Below are 24,800 nucleotides of genomic sequence, written 5' to 3' on the forward strand. Positions count from 1 at the left end.
CCAACTGTCATACTTCGCATTTACATGTCCTTGTCTTAGTCCGACACCAACCCAGGTGCCTGTGTCCAGGACCATGGGCGGTTTGTCCCTACATATCATGTAGCCTGCACTTCACAGAAGTGCCCTTATCTACCTCTGCGCCCCAAACCATCTGTAGTCGAGCCGAGGGCGGCTCTTTCAATTGCCCCGGGGGTATGCAACACCCTCGCCGATGCAAGGCAGAGGAGTGGTTGCGAATACGTCCCACCATGTAGCTTGCAGCCTGTGTAGGGTCTAGTCAGCCCCACAGCATGTCACTACATCACACTACATAGTCCTTATAGGACACAGGGGAACATTGCAGTGGTAGACCCTGCCTGGTAAGGCAGGAGTTAAGTGTTTTATGTGAAGTCATATGTGTCAGCCATGGCTGTTTCCTATGTTCCCAAGTAAAAATCAACATTGTATAAAAAGTAGTTGTGGGATAAAATAAAAGAAATTCATTCTCCTACAAATTGAATTTGTTCCATTGGTAAAATCTGACTTTGTTATAAAAAAAATATATAGTTGTCTCCCTCCCCTTATTATTTTCTAAAACCGTGTATAGGGAGGTTACATCTAACGCGCCTATTAGATTTCGTTGTGTATCTTTGGAACATGCTAAAACACTGCCAAATTAGGTGTTTATTTATTATTATATATTTATTGTTATATATATCTGTGGGATTATTTTATATTATATTCGTTTTTTGTAAATCTCACTCAAAATTCTAAGTGCCTCTTAATTATATGCATCATAATCCTGGATCACTTTATCCGCTTGTCAGATCACAATATCATTATTGGATTGCAAGTTTTTAACCCCTTAATGAAGCATGATGTAATAGTACGTCATGTGTTGGCTGCAGGTGAATGGAGAGGACTCACGGGCAGAGCTCTCTCCATAGCTGGTAACCGTTTACCGCATATCACAGAAAAAACTTACCGTAATACCCGCAATCGGTGTTAACCCGTCCATCGGCTTCCAAAAGATGGCGGCGCATGAGTGCCAATTTCACTGCATTTGGAATTTTTTCCCGCTTCCCAGTACACGACATGGAATATTTAATACTATGAAGAGCAATTTGTTAGGCAGAAAAAATGCCATCACAGAGCTCTTTACATGGAAAAATAAAAGTTCGAGATTTTTTGAAGGTGGAGAGTGAAAAATGGAAATGCAAAAACAAAAGGGCCTGGTCTTTAAGGGGTTAATGGCTTCACTCTCTATTTTAGATAGATTATTTCTAAATCTATGTTTGGATACCTTATATTTTATTATGTCTCTTATAATGAATTGCATTAAATGCTTCAGAATACTCATTAACAGGTGCATTTTTTACAGGCTCATGTGCACAAATTCTGATTTATCCATCTCTGTTGAGATAAGGTAACAGATACGCAATCTTGGATAATTTAGAAGATACAGGGGAGCAAACAAATGTAGACATTCATAAAGAGGGTAACTTGAGGGAGAAAACAGTTTACCAGTACTAATCAGGAAAAAAGAGAGGAAAGGGGGAAATTAGAGAATTTTTTAGCAAAATTAATAACAGTTATTTTTATCTGAATTTTACAACTACATATAGAAATAAAGAGATACATTTTTTAGACCTAACAATTTATATTGAGAATAATAAGCAAAGTCATTTAATAAGCCAACATATAGCAATTACTACATTCGGTTAACCAGTTGTCACTACCCAATCTGGTTAAATAATATTTCAAAGGGGCAATTCATAATAATAAGGGGGGGCACTGTATAATAAAATTATTCTCTCTATATTTGAGTGTAATGACATATGCAAATGATTACAATATCAGAGAGAATATTGTACTGTGCAACTGAAAACAAGTTCTAGTGCAGACAAAAATCTTAATGATTATGACAACCGTATGAACATGAACAATTAATATTGTTTCCTCATTTACAACATTTCCATAGACTTATGCCTTTTAAAATATGTATGGACTTAATACCTGACATATTCACATTCCTGTCCTGAGTATTTTGATATGTGTCAGTTATTTAGCTGATAACAGGGACAAAGGTTTCCTTATTTGTCTTCTTGAGTAAATATAGTTTTTTTACATTGTGTATTAGTAACATACTTTCTGGAAAAAAAATAAACTACCCATCCAACTAGGGCTCTTTGCAAAAATAATAATAATAATAATAATAATAATAATAATGTAGTGATTCCACTGGATTAATATTTCAGGATAATAGTCTGGGCAGGATTGGTAGATTCCTATTGTCAGACTCACTATGTTAATATCAGTAAGTGCTGTAAAATACTGAACTTTCAATTTCTCAAGACGGCAAAATAAGGAAACAATTTATGATTGTTCAAGAGATTATTAATTAAGAATGTCAAAAAATTATCATATGCAAATTCATATTAAAAGAAGAATGGGAGCATAAAATTGTGGTAAAAGAGGAAGTATTGTCAGGTCAGATGTAAGGTAACCAGGGCGTGCCAGCTATTAGGTGAGTCGAGATTTTCTCCTTGGGCTGCACCTTTTGCTGGTTGACAGGAGGTTGGCATTTTCAGGGAGTTCCTACTGAAGGTAAAACAGCGAGGACATGTCTCTGTAAAGTCATGGCAGGTCCTGGGACTTCAGGAGTCAGGTTCAGGTTCCATTAGAGGTCTCCACCATCCTGCCTCACTCCTCCTATACCCTCCTAGTATACTTTCACAGCTGGGACATAATGCTAGAGAGAGGGGGAGAAGTATCTCTGTCTTATCCCCACTCTGCTAACAATCAGAGCGAGAAACCCCTGGAAGAAATGTGCTGGAACTTGACGAGAAGCAGGGGCACTGGCCTACAGTAATAGAAGAAGATATTGTGCTCCACCTCTTATTGTTTCTCCTTTCTCTGCTCCCCTTCCTTATTATGTGCATCTCTCTGCTCTCCTTTTTATTGTGCTCCGCCTCTTTGTGCCACCCTTCCTGCTCCCCTTCTTATTGTGCCCCCCTTTCTGTTCCCATTCCTTATTATGCCACCCTTTCAGCTCTCCTTTTATTGTGGCCACCTCTCTGCTTCCCTTACTTATAATGCCCCCTCTCTACACCCCTTCTTATTCTGCTTCCCCTTTCTGCCCGCCTTTCTTATTATGCCCCCTCTCAGCTCCCCTTCTAATTGAGCTCCCCTCTTATTGTACCCCTTCTCTGCTCCCCTTCCTTATTGCCCCCCCTCTCTGGACCCCTTTTTATTGTGCTCCACCTTTCTGTTCTCCTTACTTGTTATGCCTCTCCTTCTGCTCCCCCTCTTATGGCCCCTCTTTTGATGAATAAAAATAAATTATCTGTATAAATAATCTGTCACCCACTAGATAAATAATTTATAAAACGAAAAACATACTGTATATATACTATACGTTACAAATAAATCTTTTTCTCCATTTATTAGCAGTGATAACAGCTCGAATTAAACTGGCACAACTGGGTTTTTGTTGTTAGTTGTACTACACAAAGACCTTATTTCCACCTTCCAAGTACATAGCTTGGAATATTAAATGCTGCCACTAAGGAGTACAATTTCTCCTGAAAATATGGCTGGGTTCACACAGCGGGTTACCCTTATGCTGTGAAGGGGATTCTAGATGTATCCTTACAAGGAAGGGCTAGGTTTTATACATTCACCCATTTCTCCCCCTCCCCATGAAACCTGGAGGAAAGCTACTCCTATTGATTATCTTCAATCAACATAATAATTAACTATGATACCATGGGGGGATGTCATATTTTAATAGTTCAACTTAGGGTGCAGATAGGTACCTTGAGTGTAAGAGTAGCTGATCCCTGCCTACTCAATTATTGTCCTAAATAATGACACACAACTCCCTACAAATAATAAATTGATGGATAGGGAAGACAAAACAGTAGTCAAAAAACTAAGCCAAAAAGGGGAAAGGGTGTAGGGTTAAAATCACCATCCAGAGAATAATCAAAGTATGCACTGAAGTCACAGCAAAATGCAGAGCAGTACAAAATCAGAATGCAAAGTAGAGTCACAGTTAAGCAGATGTCAGTAAACTAGAATCCAGATCAGGGAGAAATCCCACAAAGAAAGGTCAATCAATTACTGGCAGTGGACTCTAGTTTCAAGGAGACTTTATAGTTAGTTAAAGCGCTGATAGGTTAGGGTGGACCCCCTCTATTGTACATATATACATGAGCAATTTTGAGCATACATAACACAGTAACTTAACCAACAACAACAACAAATGGGCACATTAGGTAGTACTTAATCTCACTTCTCTCACAAGCAAGAAAGATATTACAGAATGAAATAGCACAAGTTTATACAATTCTTAATCAATGGCAATGACGGCCAACAGAATAATAAAGTTTCTTTTCGTTTTTACAGTTTTCCCCAACTTATGCTTTCACTATATATAAACTTTTATTCGATTTGAACAATTCTTTCTTGGTTCTCTATCCTTTTTTGTCAATGCAGTAATATATATATGAAGTGCCACATCATCATTGCAGTTGGACGGTAGATGTATTTTTTTAGACTCTCCGACTATGTTATTATTAGTATAGGCAGTAAAGCTGCACTTTTAATCTGTCAGCAGGTGTAATAAGGAAACACATTTTTCTTCTCTTTGTTAAACAAATGACTCATGTAATCAAATTACAAATTGACTTAAATTGTAAAGGGATTATGAGTTTCTGAAGAATTTCTCGTGAATCACATCCATCAGGTATAAGTGTATATAAATGTCGTAAGTGAGGAAGTAAAATTCATTTAGCATGTTCATACAGATGTCATTGACAATGACGGCAAGAAATATTCTAGCATTGGTTTTGGTTTTTCACTTCTTGGCCAAAAGTGAAAGTTCCATGGTTAAACTCAATAATGGAGGATATGAAGATATAGTTATTGCTATCAATCCTAATCTTAGAGAAGATCTTAAGATCATTGACAAAATTAAGGTAAGATTTATTTATTATCCTGTTAATTTTGTAAAAATCCATTGGCGTTCATTATGTAAGAACACAAAAATGTTATATTTTTAAAAAATTATTATTAAAACAGATTTATGTTTTTCAAGTTGTTTTTAATGATTTTTTTTGTAATTATACTGTAGTTTGCCTGGACAAATAAAATTAACATATACAAGACTGGGAGCAATTACTATCAATTATAAAAGGAAATCTACCATCAAAATAAAGCATGATAAACCAGGGAAAGTTACTCAAAGATCCAGGCACCATGACAATGGTAATCTTCTTATATATGTTATCCATGGCCTCCTTTTTTAATCATCTTTCCATCTTTTAAAATTATACAAATGAAACCGTGGGCTACCCTGGACCCTCTATGATCTGACTTTCCAGGCTGTTACATTATATCATCCTCCCTGCTCCCACAGCACTTGTGCTCACAGCAGGAACTGAGGGAGCAAGGGGAGGGTGAGACAGTGGAACAGTCTGTAAGGGCAGATCACAGATTGGCTATGGTAGCCCCTCAGGATAATCTTTTTTAAAAGTTGATTTTAGAAGGAAGGAGGCAATGGATAACAAATATAAGAAGATACCAGTCACAGTCCATGGATCTAGGAGTAAGTTCCCCTGATTTATTGTGCTTGATTTTGATGGCAAATCTCCATTAAACAAAATGACCTCAGGTGATAATATTACCAAATGTATGTAAAGTACATTAATGCAAAAATAAAAATGTCAGATAGATTACAAAATATACTAGATTTGGTAAATGTAGACATGCAAGATAAATGCAACAAAATATATGTGTATGAGGCTTCACAAGTATATGGATTGTAGCCTAAAGTTCATAAGGAACTATAGATACCTTTCTGGGAACCCCTAGTGACTAGTACCATCCCAAGCAATAGCCATCACAGTCAACATAGCAGGAGTGAGTACAGCATGAGCTATAACTTTGCACCAGAAGAAGATGACATTGTTGAGTAGAGGGATGCATTAGGAATATGATTAGGAATATCAAGGAATGAGATGAGACTGTATGATGGAGCTACCCGACCCGCTGACACCAATACACTATATAAAAACATTAAAGAAGAATTACAAAGTGTGTTGTTAGGTACTGTTTGGAGTTTATGGAGACTGTATGTGGTGACAGGTTCCCTCACCGGTGCTAAGAAGTTCCGGCACAACAATGGAAGAAAATCTATGCCAGATTCATCCTAGTGTAGTTTTCATCTATAACTTGTAAAAGTATTCTGATACAGGCTATGTGAAAGATAGGTTCTGTAGGTTTGTTCTTAAGTTGAATCTGTATTTAAGTCGGAACAGTATATTTTATCATTGTGACTCAAGAAAGATTTTTTGTCCCAGTGATGATTGGGTTTTCAACAATTTCTTTGATGGGAAGAAAGATTATCAATAAACCTTCATTACAGGCACTTTACAGCTGATCATTGCAGCCTGGGACTAAAGTAACCAGAGGTCACAGTGGGCAGAGTGGTCCATGTGTAACTAGGATTCTTCTGTAAGTCAGATGTCCTTAAGTCAGGGACTGCCTGTAGTAAATTTCATGGGCCAGGGCATCTAAGAAAAGGTTATTACCTAAACAATAACATAACACAATATACAATGTACAGCATTACCTTAGTTTTAGATTTCCAATTCTGAGAGCTGTATAAATGTGGTAGATACGTAGCTTATATTTATTATAAATCCAGGTTACTTTCACTTAAAAACTTTAGTCATGTCAGTGAAGTGTTAAAAGCAAAATAAAAATAAAGTGTTCAATGGTGAACTTTAAACAAAATTAGTAATCCTGTTTTATTGCATTATTTTTTCCAAAGGAAATGGTCAAAGAAGCTACAAGTTTTTTATTTGACGCCACAGACAAGAGGCTTTTCATACGAAGTGTGAAGATTTTGGTTCCTAATTCCTGGTCTGCAAATAACTATTTAAAACCAAAAACAGAAACATATGATAAGGTACAGAAAATGTAAGATGTGTGGAAGGGAATTACTCAGATATTTCATATTAGTTTAGTTAACTAAGGTGTCTTCAGAAATGATTGTTACATTGAATTTTATATCAATAATTTTATACTTAGAAAAGAAACGTGAAGGTAATCTACATTTTATTTTTATGCATTGTGAACTAAACATACCTTGAGAATGCTGTAGCTACACTGATGCGGAAACATATTTTGTTTAATCCCTGGAATAAGTGGTTTTGCTCAAAGAACAATGATAAAATTCAGGACCTTGGTAAAGCTGGGTGCAGGCTGGCTGCCATACATAAATACATTACTTCCACATACTCAGGAACTGCCTGAACTGTCCAGACAGGACTATTTAACCTGTGCTACACAGCAGCTTAGGTATAGTGCAGCAATTGATTGCTTTTGCCTGTCAGGGACAACACAGTGATTACTACTCTTGGCATATTCTGGGCAGGACAAAGCTGAATCAGTGTCTAATTAGGGTAGCAGCAAAGGTTAACCTGCATTCTTTTATTTATTCCCTTCTCTTTCCTTTTAGCTGGGCTTAATGAGGTATGTGACATGGAATATTAAACATTTGATGACAATATTATTTTGTGGTATTATAATACAATGTAATTCTATAATATATTCCACATTATGGTATATGTGTCTGAGAGGGGTTGCCCATAGTTTTTTTTACATTGTGGCCTTTCAGGAGTTTTATTAGCTTCATTAGATCCAGAGATTAACAGATCGGGTTGGTTAAACATAATAACAATAAGACTGACTTAAATACTTGAGAATTCAAAAGTAAAAGACTAACTTGTGCTCTAACTAATGGGTAATAATTATTAAGCTCCATGATACTTATATAGTTGTCCTATCTTGGGTTTCTTTCTTTTCTCCTTTTCTCCATTTTGCAATTTAGAGGTTGATTTCACAATCCTCCACTTAATGTGCATGTATGTATAATTACAAAAATAAATTAAAGAGTTTTATTAGAAGGTTATAAAATTGTGTAAAAGTGATTTAATAAGAAATTGTTGTCCTTAACGAAATTTTAGCTGGGTTTGGGGAGGACAAATCTGTAATGCAAAGTTATTTAAAAAAAATAATAAGTAAATGTTCCATAGGGCCGACAGGTTACATAAGTAATGAATAATCTGAGGATACAAAGGTTCCAAACCTCAGAGGTCTCGATGTGCTGCTAGTAATGAGACACGTTCATGTAGCATTTTAAGAGTAAAAACCATTTGGATAAAAAGCACATTAATAAAAATAATAAGCCATATTTGGCATTGGGTGATTTCATATACATAGTATTCCTTATCAGTAAGGAAGATTCCTTGTTCCTTTAATTGGACATGCAATTCACAACATGCTCAATACAAGATTTAGCAGGGTCTGAGTAAAGTATTCAATTATAATTGTTATGCTAAGTAATAGGAATTAGTATATGTGGGTTTGTATATATTGTAAAATAAGCAAACTGTATAATAATTTTTCTAACAATAGTTTCATTTTATAATGATAATTTCTTTCTGTTTTTATCATATTAGGCAGATATTATCATTGCCAACCCTACTGTGCAGCATGCAAATGACCCATACACACAACAATATGGACGATGTGGAGATCCAGGCCAATTCATTCACCTTACCCCAAAGTTCATAACTGATGATGGAGTCATCCAAACATATGGACCTCGAGGTAAGAATTTGGGATGTGTAAAGCCAAATGTGCAAATAAGTCATCTACAATAAAAGGCAAGAATATTAAAAACTCAAAATGACAAGTTTTCACCACTGATTCAATTAGTTTCAGTTAGTTATTTTAAAGCACTGGTAGGTCTCTGTAAGTCTCTGAAACATGCAGATGCTAGTCCTGGTGGTAAAACAGTCACACAGCCCAAAGCAGGTAAAAGTCCCTTAGACTCTAGAAGCCATTAGTCACATTGCCCTCAGTAGCCAACAGTCACAGTGCACCCAGTGGCCAATAGCCCTAACAAGAAATAGTCACAGTGCCCCCTACCATTACTATTGGCTTACAGCAGCCGTGTGATAGGGGCAACTTCACTATTGTATACCAAGGGATGGGTTACTATTGGCTACTGGGAGCAACATGACTATTTGCTACTGGGGGCCTGGAGGAGACAAATTAGCAATTCAAATACAATTCAAACGCAGCACTTAAAAGCAGCCTAAGGGAACAGTAAGGATTCATGGCAACTGTGTGTACTATCTTCCCAGCTACTGGTATTAGTCACTCATTACATTACATTGATACTCATGCTATCATTGATTTTGCTGACTTGCTGCTGTTACCCCATTACAAAAAGCTTTATCTTAGTTTTATAATCTAACCTTTGCTGATTTTAATTTTTGCCTTCTGATTCACATTTTCCTGCTGTAATGAAAGATAAAAGATTTATAGTGTAAAATAATTGCTTTGTAATTTTAGGTCGAGTATTTGTTCATGAATGGGCTCATCTCCGATGGGGTGTATTTGATGAGTACAACTCAGATACACCTTATTACATTTCAGGGAATCGTAAAGTGGAGGCCACAAGGTGAGACATTTTAATTACCGTAATACCTGGCACACACAACACATACTTAGGGATTGATGTATAACTCATCAATATCCTCTCAGTCCGCAGCTGGGTAGTTTTCCCTTTATTACAAACATTTTTTAATCATACTACCTAGCCTTACTGCTAGAAGTTGTCACGATGGGGCTTATTTACTAAGGGTCGCTGATCGCACTTTCGTCTGACTTTGCACCGTTTTCGGGACTTGCACGGCTTGGGCAGGTATTTAACAAGTTTATCTTCTGAGATTGTGTTGGACGCAATCGGATTTTAGCACGGCTGCGCTGGTCTCCATGTGACACAAATTGGGGGCGTGCCGTTGGATGATCTGACTGATTAATTGGACTGAGTGCAGGATTTAACTTTAAAATTGTGTCGCAAGACCAAGCACTTACATGCACCAAGAAGAAGAAGGTAAACTTTGGCGGACCTGAGCGGGGAAGCGACACATGCAGGACATCGGGCGCACGATCGCAGTGAATTGCGGCACAGTGCTTTATCATCGGACAATGCACTTTCGGTGAACTCCATGGGACTGGGTAAGTATTGTGTTCAGCCCTAGTTTGATGAAACCTATTAGGCTTATTCCTTGCATCTTTTAGAAAGAGGTGCAAAACTTGCCAACAATTTGTCTGCAAAAAATTATTCTCCTTTCACATAGCAATAATGGCATTTATCTGAGGACTTATTATGATTGGAGCATTCAGTTCAGGAAAATCCTACAATTCCCCATTGCCCTGCAATGACTCCACAGTAGACTAGTAGTAATATGACTAGTATTTGTATGCTGTTCTGATTTTTATTGCACCTAATAAAAGTTATATTGTTTAATCTTCTGGTGTTTTATAAGGTTATATATCTTGCTGTGGTTGGATAAACAATCGTACAATCTGTCCTCACCTCTGCTGCACTTAAACCCACTCCTTATGGTCTACATTCATCTCCTTCCAGTTAATCTGTAGATTGCCACTTGTTGCAAAATAAACTCAGTTAAGAACTGCTTTGCTTGATATTCAATACTCTTAAGCCTTAAATACACTACTGTGTGTGCATTGTGAGCCATTAGTAATGGGTCAGGTGCCTCGTCTTGCAGCCCTTCTGACACTGCCGATATCCATACAAAGTTACTACCGGTGCTTCAAAGACAGGGAGTAATGGGACCTGCTGTATTTTTTTTTGGCACATTCCCAGTGAAGTGAGGCACAGTCATGACACGGTGCATGATCCGTAGTCCATTTAAAAAAAATTAATGACAGTCCTATTTTTTTTCATGCTTGCGGTTCACAAAAGGCAATAGAAATAGAAATCTATAGGTCCCAAAAAAACAGATGACCATCCATTGTTTTTACAGATGAAGGTGCGGAACTAGTTGTTATACTTCTAACCAATGTTGAATCTTTAGTCTTTTTTTGCGCATGGGAAAAAAAAATCTCTGCTGACATAAGACGGTAGTAAAATGGAAACAAATAGTCCATTGATCTGATCTGCAACACCCCTGGCAATGCATAGGCAGGCTGCTAGTTGTGAATATCGCCCTTTCCAGGTCAGGAATTCTTAAGGGGAGAACTACGGTATATCTTTTTAGCCTTACTTTTTTGAGATCCTGCCAATAAACTTGGTTACCAGCCGTACATGAATGGGTCATGTGAGCGGCTGAAATGTACTCTTGAGCACATGAAAGAGCTGACTGCGGACCCTGTGAGTCTTTAGTTAGACTTAGTTAGACTCTAGATAAGCAGTATTCACTATTGACAGAGCCCAATAAGTCTATAGTTGTTACAATACTGTCATTGTTATTTAGGCACATGCTGTATGGTTATAATGAGCCAATATAAAGGAAGGGGGGCAGCACCAACAGCAGGTACCATACAAAATAAGCAGCTATGCTAATATCTACAAGGAATAATAAGTATGAATACTGTTCCTTTATTATTTTATTATCATTATTTTTTAGGTGCTCTGCAGATATTGTGGGCGAGTACAAGATTCAAAGATGTCAAGGAATTAACTGTAAGGTTGATAATTGTAGTATTGACCCTACAACTAATCTGTATGAAAAAGGCTGTGTTTTTGTGCCTGACCAATGGACGCCTGCCACAACATCCTTAATGTACATGCAGGCTCTGCCCCCTGTAAGTATAAGTCTGATATTATCTCATAATAAAGTAGAAGCTCTTACTTTTGGAAGAAATTAACTCTGTGATGACTCTTGTAGGTCACCAAGTTCTGTGATGCAAGTAACCACAACACCGAAGCTCCAAACCTGCAAAATAAAATGTGTAACTATCGTAGTACCTGGGATGTGATCCAGAGCACTGCTGATATCCAGTCCACTCCTCCAAACCCAGCACTCACTATTCCTGACCCTACCTTCACACTGTTACAGTATTCAGAGCGAGTGGTGACTTTAGTGCTTGATACCTCAGGAAGCATGGGGACTGTAAGTGATCTTTATGGCATTTAAAGGGAACCTGTCATCAGAAGCCCTTTTTTGCTTTCCCATGTCCCTATAGATAATAATATTGTACACATTGCTGAAACATTTTTATAGTAAAACTGTCTTTTTAAAAAAAAAGATCAGTTAAATCAAAGTTTACCTTTTTTCTATGCAGAGCTGTGACCCTAGTCATATGGGAGTGGCCCCAAGACGTCATATATGTCTGCCCTACTCCTTACTGGCCACTCCCATAATAATTATAATAGTCTTAATTATTAAGACACAAGAGGTATTAGAGCTTATATAATGGTCCACCCATTCAATGGACCTCGGGACACTGCTCTACATACAGAAAGGTAAACTTTGCTCTAACTTAACTTTTTTTTTTTTTTTGGAAAAAGCCAATTTTACAATAAAAACTTTGGCAATGTTTACAGTATTTTCTATGGGACATGGGGGTGTCAGAAAAGAGGCTCCTGATGACAGGTCCCCTTTAATGTTTTAGTGATTATAAAATAAAGTAAAATAAAGTTCTGATGTTAAACTGTATGTTACTTTCTATCATTCCATGAGCTCTGCTTGATCATAGCCAACATCTAACTACTAAATTCAAAGAGGGAATGTTCTGGCATTTGTTTTTGTTTTTTTTTTTCAGTCTAATCGTATTGGACGTTTGTACCAGGCTGCAGAAGTTTTCCTTATGCAAGTTGTCGAGATTGAGTCTTATGTTGGAATGGTGACATTTTCAAGCTCTGCATCTACAAAATCCCAGTTAGTCCTAATAAATGCTGATGCACAACGGGAGCAACTGAAACGACTTCTGCCGACAGTAGCAAGTGGAGGAACAAATATATGTTCTGGACTTCTGGCTGGCATTGAGGTACTGTACAGTTATTTTCTCCAAAGAGACTCTGTTACCAGATTTTACCCCTCATGCAGGATATAAAATATCCTTTCTACAATTCTTTCTTTTATGTGAAATCTTGTTTATCCATATCAAAATAATCTCTGAAATCATGGGATAATGAGCAGAGAAGAGTCACTTTTAGAGACTGCAGGGGTAGTGTCATTTCAGATCCCCCTATCTTTGGTTCTGTAGATCATAAAAACAGGGTGTGATGTTAAAGATATGAATCTCATCTTATAGATCACATCCTGTTTGTGTTTCTCTGAGCCTACAAAACCTGAGATAGGCCCGAACTGGATCTTTTCCAACTGTAGCTATCTTTTATAGAGATGAGCAGTTTGGTTGAAGTTCAGGTATAACGGGTTTGTCCAAATCTTTGGGGAATATTCAGTTTGGGACTTTAGCACAAATTTTCCCTTAAACACAAACCCAATTGAAATCAAAGCGGGCGCAAATTTTACACAAAAAAACCCCAGTAAAATCTGGGTAGATGGCTGAAAGATTGGGGAAAATAACAGGGCAGTTGCCTGCACAAAGTGGGCTATGGAAAGTATGTAAATTATTAACATAACATAAAAAAAGAAAGAAATTATTTAAAAAAGGGAATTATCAAAAAGTAAAATGCTGTTTATGTCACTGTGCTAAAAGATGTTATAACTAGTGATCCAGTGAACATGGACATGGCGATTAATCCCTTAACGACATGTGACCTAATGGTATGCCACATGTCGGCTGGCAATGTTTGGAAAGGGCTCGAGGCTGAGCTCTCTCTCTATACCCAAAGGGTGTTTGCTGCATATTGCAGCAAAGACCCACTGTTAACATCTGTGATTGGTGCTAGCTATCTGAATTTAAGTATTTCACATTTGCACATTGTAATGAATGATGAGGAAATTCCCCATATACTGCCATACATTAGGTATGGATTTTTATGGTAATATCATAAAAAAAGACAACCTAGGGTTAAAGTACCCTAGGGAGCCTGAAAAATAGTAAAATAAAAAAGGTTTTTTTTAAAATTCTAAATACCTAAAAATTTGGGGCACAAAGTGAAGCCGTAAAATCCAAGACCTCCCAAAAAATAGCACAAACGCATTTCTTGTGGCATTAATAACTTTTTCATACTTCAGTGTACGGAGCTGTGTGTGGTGTCATTTTATGCAACCTTTGATGATGTTTTCAATGATAGCATTTTAAGGACTGTACGACCTTTTGATCACTTTTTGTTGAACATTTTCTCAACACCCAAAACAGTGCAATTTCCGACTTTGGTCGCTATTTTCTGCTACGGGGTTAAACACCAGGAAAAAATCTAAAAAATTTTTTGATAGATCAGACATTTTGGGACGTGGCAATACCTAATATGTTTATGATTTTTACAATTTATTTATATTTATATCGGTTCTAGGGAGAGGGGGGATTAGAATTTTTAGGTGTTTTAATTTAATTTTTTTTACTATTTTTCAGAATCACTAGGTTGTCTGATTGATCCTACCATATACTACAATATGGCACAAGATGGGGATGTTACACATCATCTATTACAATGTGCAAAATCAGACAGGCTTGGTTCTTCGTAAGACCCGAGGCTGTTATAATAACTGATCACCGCCGATCGATAACTTCACGGGTGGAGGGGGGGGGAGTTCAGGGCGATGAGGTAAGGGTGTGTAACTATAATAAATGCAATAGAACTGGTCAGTTTTTTTTTTTTAAAGTACATATAGTGACTGGAGGTAAGGGAAGTACTACACACTATTCACTGACAGGGCCTTTGAGATAAGGAAAGTACTACACACTATTCACTGACAGGGCATTTGAGATAAGGGAAGTACTACACACTATTCACTGACAGGGTCTTTGATATGTAGGTATTACGTTTACATTATTCACTGACAACTTTTAGAGGTTTTTATACATGTTCCACTGATGTCTCTATCCATGGGATTAGAGGCAGCGTTCTTCTAAAAAAGATATTTATAGACGTCCTCTGTTCCAGCCATAGTGGCGGGGAGCTGCAGGATTCACTTACTATGACTGGACTCACATAAGGTGAGTTGTATATTAGTATAAAAACTTATTTTATTACATTGCAGTCATTGAAAGGAACCATTTTAGACAATGATTTTTTAATAATAATCATTTACAAAGTATTTATTTTTCGCGGTCTAATTTAATTTGCAGGTTCCCTTTAAAATCACACAATGTTTGCTGTTTTAGGTGCCACAGGCAGGGAGCCAATAACTCTCTTTGTGGCACCGAGATACACAATCCATGTGTGAAATTAAAAGGCAGATTCTCCTCCATGTGTCACATTGCAAAAGCTATAGAAAATACAGGTTATTATGTCTGGAGTAGAGATTATATTTCAGAGCTACTCGAAAAAATCTGAGAAATCATGCTGAGACTTATTTTTAGGTAACCATGTAAAAGAAAGACGTTGTCCACGGCACTTCAATAAGATCACAAATCCTTTATTTCATCTTAGATAATAAAAGCATAACTTGTGTAGTAAAGTCTACGCGTTTGGAGTGTCTCCGCTCTTAGTCATAGCATGCATAGCCTTTTGTACACCGGTTATGCTTTTATTATCTAAGATGAAATAAAGGATTCGTGATCTTATTGAGGTGCCGTGGACAACGTGACTGCTGGTCCGCAGTAAATCGTATGCACCTGGGGCTTGCGCTGATTTTGGTTGCCGTCGTGAAGTTATTTCGCGTGGTGATAGAGGTATCGTCTGATTGGTGAGCGGCTACCTTGCAACTATACATGTTTCGTGTAATATTTATATCTATATGTTGTGTTACTGCACAGGTAAATAAGGGCAAGTCTGGCTCATCTGATGGGACTGAAGTCATATTACTGTCTGATGGTGAAGACAATTTAGATACCAATCTTTGTGTCCCCCAAATTATGGCAAGTGGTGCAATAATCCATGTCATATTCCTTGGAGCTGCTGAAGAACCAAAACTTAAGGAAATAGCAAAAAATACAGGTCAGCACAATTTTGAATACTGGATTGGTGGCCAAACAGCCAATCCAGCAAATCGGGGCGTCAATTTGCCAGATTGACTGTTTGCTGCCCCTAGCAATGAGCCTTGGTTATGATTGGGCAGGGGTATGCAATGGAAAATTGATCCTGTGTGTTCCCGGCCTTAAACAGAACCCTTATTGATAAATAGTTTGCCCATAGTGAAATGTTTTTTATTTTTCAGGTGGAAAGACAATTTTATCAACAGATAAAGTGGATGCACAAGGATTAATTGATGCCTTCAGTTCAATTTCATCTAGTAATGGAGACATCACTAAACAATCTATACAGGTAAAAGTTGGTTGAATTTTATGTTTTTATGCTTTTTCTTTCAGTAAAAGGTCAGATTTAATTTAAGTTATATTCACATGAACAAACCAATTCTCTTCCATGAAAACTGGATGGAACAGTCATCCCTATGTTGTATCTGTTTCCCCTTATATTTTTATAATATAGTCAGTGAGTGATCATTTAAAAAATTACTAAGGCAAGTTCTACTTTTAACAGGTGGGACACAGGCATGTAAGTTGATTTATTAAAAATATAATGTGTTTCATGTAGCTCTGTGCTGTCCATTTTGTGGGCTTGTGACCTGGGTGCAATGTGTGAAAGAGAGAAAAATGGACCTCTCAATGGACAATGCAATCAAAACAGCATAAACAATGATTACAAAAATATATTAAAGAGTTTTCCCATGAAAGAAAGTTCTCAAACTGTATTCTCCTAGTGATGTTTACACAATTAAGATAATTTTTTAACACCTTACTTTACAATTTTACTCTCTAAGCACACACTTCATGATCCATCTATGCTATGAGATGCTGTGTGCTGATAATGTGCTTAGATTATCAGGGTACAGGGTATATCTACACTTTTATTTAGCTTCTGAGCATTCTTCAAGAAAAAAGAGACATAGAAAAAGAGAGATGAAACAGATCAGAGATGATGAGATCCATGAGATGCATATAACACACAATGACACACTTCAGCTATGCTACATTTGAGTTATAACAAACATTGTCATCTTTGCTACATGTGACATATGACACACTCAGAGTTCCCCCCTCCCCTGGATAAAGACCTTATCTTATCTTCAGCTTGTAGAGTAAGTCTGTGCATACTGCTGCTTGCAAGCAGGAAGTGTATATGTGTGAGTTGGTCTTGTAATGGAGGGGAGGGGGCAGAGAGAACACTGCATCCTGCAGACAGGAGAAGATATTCATGACAAAAATTTGCCCTGTCTGACCATAAAATTCAGAAGATTTACGTTCCAATCCGGGGCAACAGAAATTGTATACACCCAGGAGACAGGTTGGAATTCTGTATTTTTGTTAATAACAGTTTAGAGAATGTGTTATTTTGTTATCCTGAGTATATTTAAGAATCTTGTCTTTGTAGGAATACCCCTTTAAGGCTACAAAAAAGACACCTTAAAAAACTGGGGCTCACCATGCAGGAGATGATTGCCGAATAATGGCATGGAGGCATGGAGTGTTATCAGGCACACAATATCTAGTTTCAGCATGTTATTTGCATGCTTGAGATGTTGGGAGAATAAAGTGTTTTTCGAAACTCCCCATGACCTAAACAGAATGGAGTACAGGGGCGTGTGTTTAGCCTGTGCTCTGTTCACTTCTATGGGATAGTTTACAGTACAACATCCAAGGGAATAGGGTTGTTCAGTTTTTGGCAACAATAGTTAGTAACCTATCCCTTATCCTGTGTCTTTCATGGAAAGTGCAAACTCACATGACCATATTCAAGCTAAGAAACATGAAACTGTTGGTTGGTCACATGCTGTAGCTCATTTGAAATTATGAGAATTCCTTTAAACTACATTACATATACAGATAGTATTAGAACTCAGTTACATTGAATCTCCTTATTTTTACAGCTGGAGAGCACTGCAGCGAGTCTTCCACCATCTCAGTGTTTGACTGGCACAGTTTACATTGACAGCACCGTGGGGAATGAAACATTCTTTCTAGTCACTTGGCAAACTGCAGTACCGAGTATTAATTTGCAAAATCCAAAGGGGATCGTGTATACCTCAGCACAATTCATCACTGACAACACTGCTAAATCATCAAGGCTTGCTATCCCAGGAACCGCAGAGGTAACATTTCCCATTGTTCAAAATCATTAATTCCAGTGAATGGAAGCAGAGCTGCAGTTCTCGGTGGCAGCAGTTACGCAGAGAACAGAGTTGTATTTTTTGTGGGAAACAGCTGACTGGCAAATAGGTCATTGAAGGGGTCTAACTCCTTCCGTAGATACTCGAGTATAAGCCGACCGAGTATAAGTCGAAGTACTTAATTTTAACACAAAAAAACTGGCAAACCTATTGACTCGAGTCTAAGCCGAGGGTGGGAAATGCATTGGTCACAGCCTCCCAGTATATAGCCAGCCAGCCCCCTGTAGTATATAGCCAGCCAGCCCGCCTATAGTATATAGCCAGCCAGCCTCTATGTAGTATATATTGCCAGCCAGTCTGCCGGCCCCCTAGTATTACATAGCCTGCCACTCCCCCTGTATTATATAGCCTGCCACTCCCCCTGTATTATATAGGCTGCTAGCCCCCCTGTAGTATATAGCCTGCCAGCCCCTGTAGTATATAGCCTGCCAGCCCCTGTAGTATATAGCTTGCCACACCACAGTAGTATACAGCCAGCCAGCCCCCTGTAGTATATAGCCTGCCAGCCACTAGTATACAGCCAGCCCTGTAGTTTACAGACTGCTACCCCCTGTAGCATATAGCCTGCCAGCACCCAGTAGTATACAGCCAGCCAGCCCCCTGTAGTATACAGCCTGCCAGCGCCTGCAGTAAAAATGAAAAACAAAACACTGGACTCACCTTTCCGATGGCCTCCGTAGGCCTTCTGCTTCCAATGCGCCAGTGCCAAATCGGGTCCTTTGGATCCTCTTCGGGTTCTTCCGCTCCTCTTCGACTTCTCTTCGGGACGTTCCGCTCCTCTACGGGTCTTCGTGCTCGGCCGGCACACAGAATGACGTCAGTCGCTTACCGATGTTATTGTTTGTGAGCCGCCGGCATCACATGGGGACCCGTAGAGGAGCGGAAACAACCTGAAGAGGATCTGAAAGACCCGAGGTGACACCAGAGCATCGCAAGCAGAAGAGGACCTACGGGGGAGTTCGGAAAGGTGAGTACAGTGATAATTTTTTTGTGCTGAAAAACTCGGCTTATACTATTATAGGGTAATAATAATTAGGATTTCTCTTTTTGTTTCAGAGAGGACCCTGGCGTTACAGCATATGCAATTCACACAGTTCAGTTGAAGCTTTAGGTTTAGTTGTGAACTCTAAGGCTTCAGATGCAAACATTTCTCCAATTACTGTTAATGGCCACATGAACCAAGACGCAAACCAATATCCCAACCCCATGGTTATCTATGCCACAGTAAGTCAAGGACTGACGCCGGTCATTGGAGCAAAGGTCACTGCAATAATTGAATCTGTCAATGGACCAACAGTAACCCTAGAACTTCTGGACAATGGAGCAGGTAGTTATTACACAGTTTTTTACCTGTGCTGTTAGGATGGGGCTTGTAGGGATTCCCAGAGCAAAAGACTTTAAGGGCCCAACTTGCTATCTTTTACACATGTAAAGGGAGGCTTACTGCAGGGCTGCCTTCCATAAGGTTACAAATAAAGCACAAATTCACGAGCACCCCAGGTAAGCCTTCACCTATCAGTGTGGGTTATGGGTATTATCCCCACCAGAGCTACCTTAGGGAAATTCTATGCCATCCATTTTTGTCTTCTACCTGATGGATGCTTATAGACTTTCATTATTATTGCAAACATAAAAGAGTATTAAAGGGGTATTCCGGGAATACAAAAACCCATAATGCTATAAATAAATGAATGAAACAGAACTTAATGTCATTAGTCACAAAATGGAGCTTAAACAGTTTGATTTTATGATTCATAACATTTTATGGCCTCTCTAAAGTTATCACCAAGATGGCTGCCACTGGAAACTACAAGTCCCAAGATCCTTTAGTTCTCAGTAACTCTTCCTCCCTCTTATGCTCTGCTCCCAGTGATGATGTAACAGACTTTCTTGCTCTGTTACCATTGTAATGAAGTGTAACTGCCATCACCAAAACACTGGCCATACTGGCTGCAATACAACCAACCGACTACAGCCAAACATAGTGGTGATCACATGATCTGCCCAGGGTGCAGGACATGTGATGTGGACATGTGACCAGCGGCCATCTTCTGTCCTGTGTATTCTCTGCAACGGACCGCGCGGAGGAAATTAACGGACTGATTAAAGGGCCAGAAGCATTTTAATCCTTCATTACTGTGTATGTCACCAGCATTTTCTGCTAACGGGAGCAAAATTTTAAATAACAACTAATTACACATTAGCTTATATTTTACTGACTCATTTGTATATGAATTATGCTGATTCCTGGAATACCCCTTTAATTCAGCCTATAAGGTTATTTGCCTAGGAGACAGGAGTGTCCACCTGAGGTTGAAATATTAGCCAAAAAATGGATAAAGATACATAACGTCCCTGCAGTTTGTCCTAAACGGGAGACGTGGGGACAAGGTAATCACTTGGGTACTGCCAGTGCACCTCCATAATCGCTGGCAGGAAGCGGATGTATCACATAGCCTTGCTCCTGCTAAAATGGTGACTGTGGTGTCTTAGGAGATAGACAAAGGGAACAAAGTTCTGTTAAATACCCCCCTCCCCCCATATTGTGATCATGTGGTACCATGGGGATGCCATGACAGTCAGAGCCGGATAATGCTCTCTGGGTATCCGTACAGAAACCTATTAGGCCCAGGCAGAGACATATTGTCAAACATAGCAATTCTAAAGTATTGCTGTGTATTGTATAAGCAATTATTGTATTGTCCCTAAGTGGTAAATTTAAAAAATGTTAGTGTATAATAAAATAAAATAATATATGAAAATCTAAAATAAAAAAGTTAAATAAAACTGAGCTATTTATTGCATAAAAATTAAAAAAAAAATTAAAAAAGAAGCAAAAGACTGGATTAAAATCAAATCAGCTTTTCCCTCTGAAAAGATTTTTTTATGAAAATGTAGGGAAAATATTGTCACATTTGGTATCTTTGTAATTCTAATAACCTACAGAAAAGTGTTAGCATGTTAATAATATGGTTCACTCATTGGCACAATTATTTGTACGGTAAGTTTCATTCTCTGTCCATAATGGTCAGAACCGCTGTAGATATTATTTGTCTTTTACATTAAGATTTAATGATATTACTGGATATAGAAAGGTAAAGTTCAACTTATAAACAAATGTAAGTACTTATCTTGATGAAAATGTTTACAGGCCCTGATAATGTGAAGAATGATGGAACATATTCCAGATACTTCACCCAGTTCTCAGCAAATGGAAGATACGGTTTAAATGTACGAGTAGAAAACAATAATAGCACTGCAAGTCGCTTGGTCCTTCCCAAGAACCGCGCCCTCTACGTTCCAGGATATATTGTAAATGGTAAGAGATGTTTAAGGCAACTAACTAAGTAGAGATCAACTTCTAAATGTTCAGTGCACAGCACATAGTAAGGAAATATACCACGGGTAAGGGTGCATGCAGACAAACTTATGCTCGAAATAGGAGAGACAGGGCCTGAATGGTTTCTGAATGGCCCCCTGACACAACAGGGCCCATAGCAGCTGCTATAGCTGCTACCACTGTAGTTCCGCCCCTGCTTTAACATCTGGTGGTCCTTGCAGCGCTTTGGTCATTTCAGATGATTTTTATATATTTCATGGGGGGGGGGGGGAATGTAGTGAACATTTTTTTATATACTTTAGTAAGAAATTTTGCTTAGTTTGTAAAGAAACTGAATGCAAAGTGTCCCTTAGTTGCCCCAATGCTGTTTTTATGTGCTATGGTAAATCTGTCTACCATATTGAAAATGAGTCTCTCTCTCCCCTCTGGTCTGTTACACAGCTGTGAGTGTTAACCCTTCCTGCTCTTCTCCTGGTTGTAGTATGCTATGATCACTACATTCAAACATCAAGCTGAAAGTGGAGGGGTTAATCATCCCATCTCAAAGCTGTTTAAACACACATGCAGGACATGCAGCTTCCATAGACACACACTGTAGAGGCTGGAAGACACATCTCTGTGGGAGCGAGTAGCTTGATTTATTTTTACAAATGAAGCAGAATTTAATTATATTAGAAAAATGTTCTCTACACTCCCCCCCCCCCACAAACACACAATATTAAAAATTATTTCCAGTAATGGTTACGCTTTAATGTCACATATATGTCACAATTCTATAATTGTCTATAGTTTTATCAAAGCACATATTAGTATCTAAATGATATAAACTATTAGCACATCACACGGGACAGGTAGGAGGTCAAACTGCACATCCATCAAACTTTTTGTATTATTTAAGATAATCTCTTTGTAGGTTCTGTAATCATGAATCCTCCACGCCCCGAAATTCCAGATGAAGATCTTAATGTCGGAGAATTTAGCAGGACAGCATCAGGAGGTTCTTTTGTGGTATCTAATGTGCCTTCAGGTCCTCAACCAGATATCTATAAACCCGAGAAAATAACCGATATACAGGCAGAGATTGTGGATGATATGATAACATTGTCATGGACGGCCACTGGGGATGACCTGGACCAGGGGAATGGTGAGAAATATATTGCATTTTTATTTCTGACTTAGAGTGTAGAATAAAAGAAAATAAAATAATTAAAGTTGTGTATAAAACAGATATGTTTGTAGGTTCCTCTGTGATATTCAACTTTTATTTCTCCAGCTTCAAGCTACGACCTAAGAATGAACATCAATCCCACTGACCTTAGGAACAATTTTAATGGATCAACACCAATCAACGTTTCTGCTCTTACTCCCCTGCCAGCTGGATCCAGCGAAACATTCTCATTCAAGCCGGAAAATATTGTTATACAAAATGGCACCATCCTTTACTTTGCCTTGGTTGCTATTGATAAAGTCTCTCAACGTTCAGATGTGTCAAATATAGCTCAGGCCGCTCTCCTCATTGCACCAACACCAGCGCCCACAACTGAACCCATAACGACTACAACTGAACCCATAACGACTACAACTGAACCGACTACAACTGAACCCATAACGACTACAACTGCATCCTCTACAACTGCATCTACTACAAATACAACTAACACATCTGCATCTACTACAACTGCATCCATTGCTTCTAAATCCAATTCTGCTGTAACTGTAATGATAGTGTGTGCAGTATTGTGGATATTTGTATCATTATAAGTATTACTATCTGTATTATCAGCTGTCAAAAGAGGAGAAGTAATTCACAAATCAGAGTGTGAAATGTTAAATTATTGTTTCTTTGTATAAAAGTAACCATGTCATAATGTATAAGTATATATTTCTTAAATAAATATTGTATGTGGTTACATTTACGGAGCAGAGTATTGGCATGTCTCCACTATCTGTGGCCTAGAGCAAGGGGGCGGGGGCATTTAATTTTGCCATGGAGTCACATGAGACCTTGGAATTGTATTAGAAGGCTTGACTAATATACTTACCTCAGTTCTACCCAATGCCTATATACAGTATTCAGTATATAGCCTATCCCTACATTAAAAAAAACAGTAAATAAAATATTACAATGGTTCAATTAAAGTATGGAGGACGTAATAGCATAATTTTTTAATGATAGGGAGGGGAGCTAAAATTTTTATAGATATCAGGTGGGCAGGTCAGAGATAGTTAGAGAGTCTACGGGCTGTGCAATTCCCAGTCTGGGACAGCACCTGCTGGTGCTTCATAAAGTGAAAGTGAACTCTATTCACTTCTATGTGGCTTTAGAATTTCAATGTCCTGCAGCCTCATATAAGCATCTCTAATGGTGCAACCTGAAAAAAGAAAAAAACTAATACATCTCATTAGAGGAAGTATCATTACTCCCAGCATTATCTCTGCATTTGCTCATTAAGTGATAACATTTTTGTATGTTGTAAATTTCTCAATAAAAATATTGTTGCATTACGTAAATGGCATGACTAGACATTATGTCAGATGGAAGAAGCTACTAAAGTCTTAATATCACAAATAAAAATATCTGCTAGAATTGTCTCTCTGGTAAGTTGTTGGCAGGAGAATTCTGGGAGCAGAAAATATAAGTCTACGAAATGGAAATCTTGAAGTACAGACCTGAACATATAAGGAGCCATCACAAATTAATACAAGACAAAACCAAAAGGAGACATTCTTAGGAAGAAAACAATAGGGCAAATGCAAATGGAGATGGAGCTCAGAGGAATTAGAATTAGCAAAATGGAGCAGTAAGTGTTCCAGTGATTTGTATCACTAAAACTTAGCATTGATTAGGACATAAACTCCTATGACATTTATTGTGGAAGCTTAGACATGTACCTTTAAAAACTCAGGGGTCACCAATAATAATGTAGCCCCAAAATATACAAAAACAGGCAAATAGGGTAAAGTGTGTGAATATAACCAGTATTAATATTGGGTATTTTGCCATAGTGATGGTGTTTCATGCTGTGTTAATCCCCTACATATTTGTCTTCCAATGGCAAGGACTGAGAGCATACTGTTTTCTCTTGCATTGGGAACACTGACCAAACAGTCACACAGAAGGGCCCGGCTTTAGCGCTGGGCATACCTGGGCAAGTCTTGGGGCCCAGAGCTTCTGGGGGCCCACATAAGGCTGTACATAAGGAATCCATGGGGTTGGGGGGACTGTATCTAATGAATCCATAACGGGTGAGGAGAGCTTATATAAAATACCCATTAGGGTGACCCTATTTGGGTACTGTATTAACCCTGGTAAAGTTTAGTGGCCAAACCTCTATAATGGAATTTGTATT

At 38.2% G+C, this 24,800-nt stretch overlaps 1 protein-coding gene and 1 long non-coding RNA gene across 2 annotated transcripts; one reads left to right on the forward strand and one right to left on the reverse strand.

The window, feature by feature from the left end:
* Positions 1-4,760: 4,760 nt before the first annotated feature.
* On the forward strand, positions 4,761-24,037 carry LOC140103699 (calcium-activated chloride channel regulator 1-like). Its single transcript, XM_072126892.1, has 14 exons — positions 4,761-4,961; positions 6,818-6,955; positions 8,511-8,661; positions 9,412-9,520; positions 11,496-11,673; positions 11,757-11,981; positions 12,634-12,858; positions 15,700-15,880; positions 16,101-16,207; positions 17,811-18,032; positions 19,167-19,437; positions 21,262-21,429; positions 22,364-22,594; positions 22,724-24,037. The coding sequence occupies exons 1-14, from the start codon at positions 4,779-4,781 to the stop codon at positions 23,209-23,211; spliced, it is 2,877 nt and encodes a 958-aa protein (XP_071982993.1). The 5' UTR covers positions 4,761-4,778; the 3' UTR covers positions 23,212-24,037.
* On the reverse strand, positions 8,535-11,818 carry LOC140103700 (uncharacterized). The gene is made up of 3 exons (XR_011850163.1): positions 11,721-11,818; positions 9,315-9,357; positions 8,535-8,705 (listed from the first exon to the last, which is right to left on the reverse strand). It is a non-coding gene; the product is annotated as an uncharacterized lncRNA (long non-coding RNA).
* Positions 24,038-24,800: the final 763 nt, after the last annotated feature.

This window comes from Engystomops pustulosus, chromosome 10, assembly GCF_040894005.1.
Source record: "Engystomops pustulosus chromosome 10, aEngPut4.maternal, whole genome shotgun sequence".
Classification (NCBI taxonomy): Eukaryota; Metazoa; Chordata; class Amphibia; order Anura; family Leptodactylidae; genus Engystomops; species Engystomops pustulosus.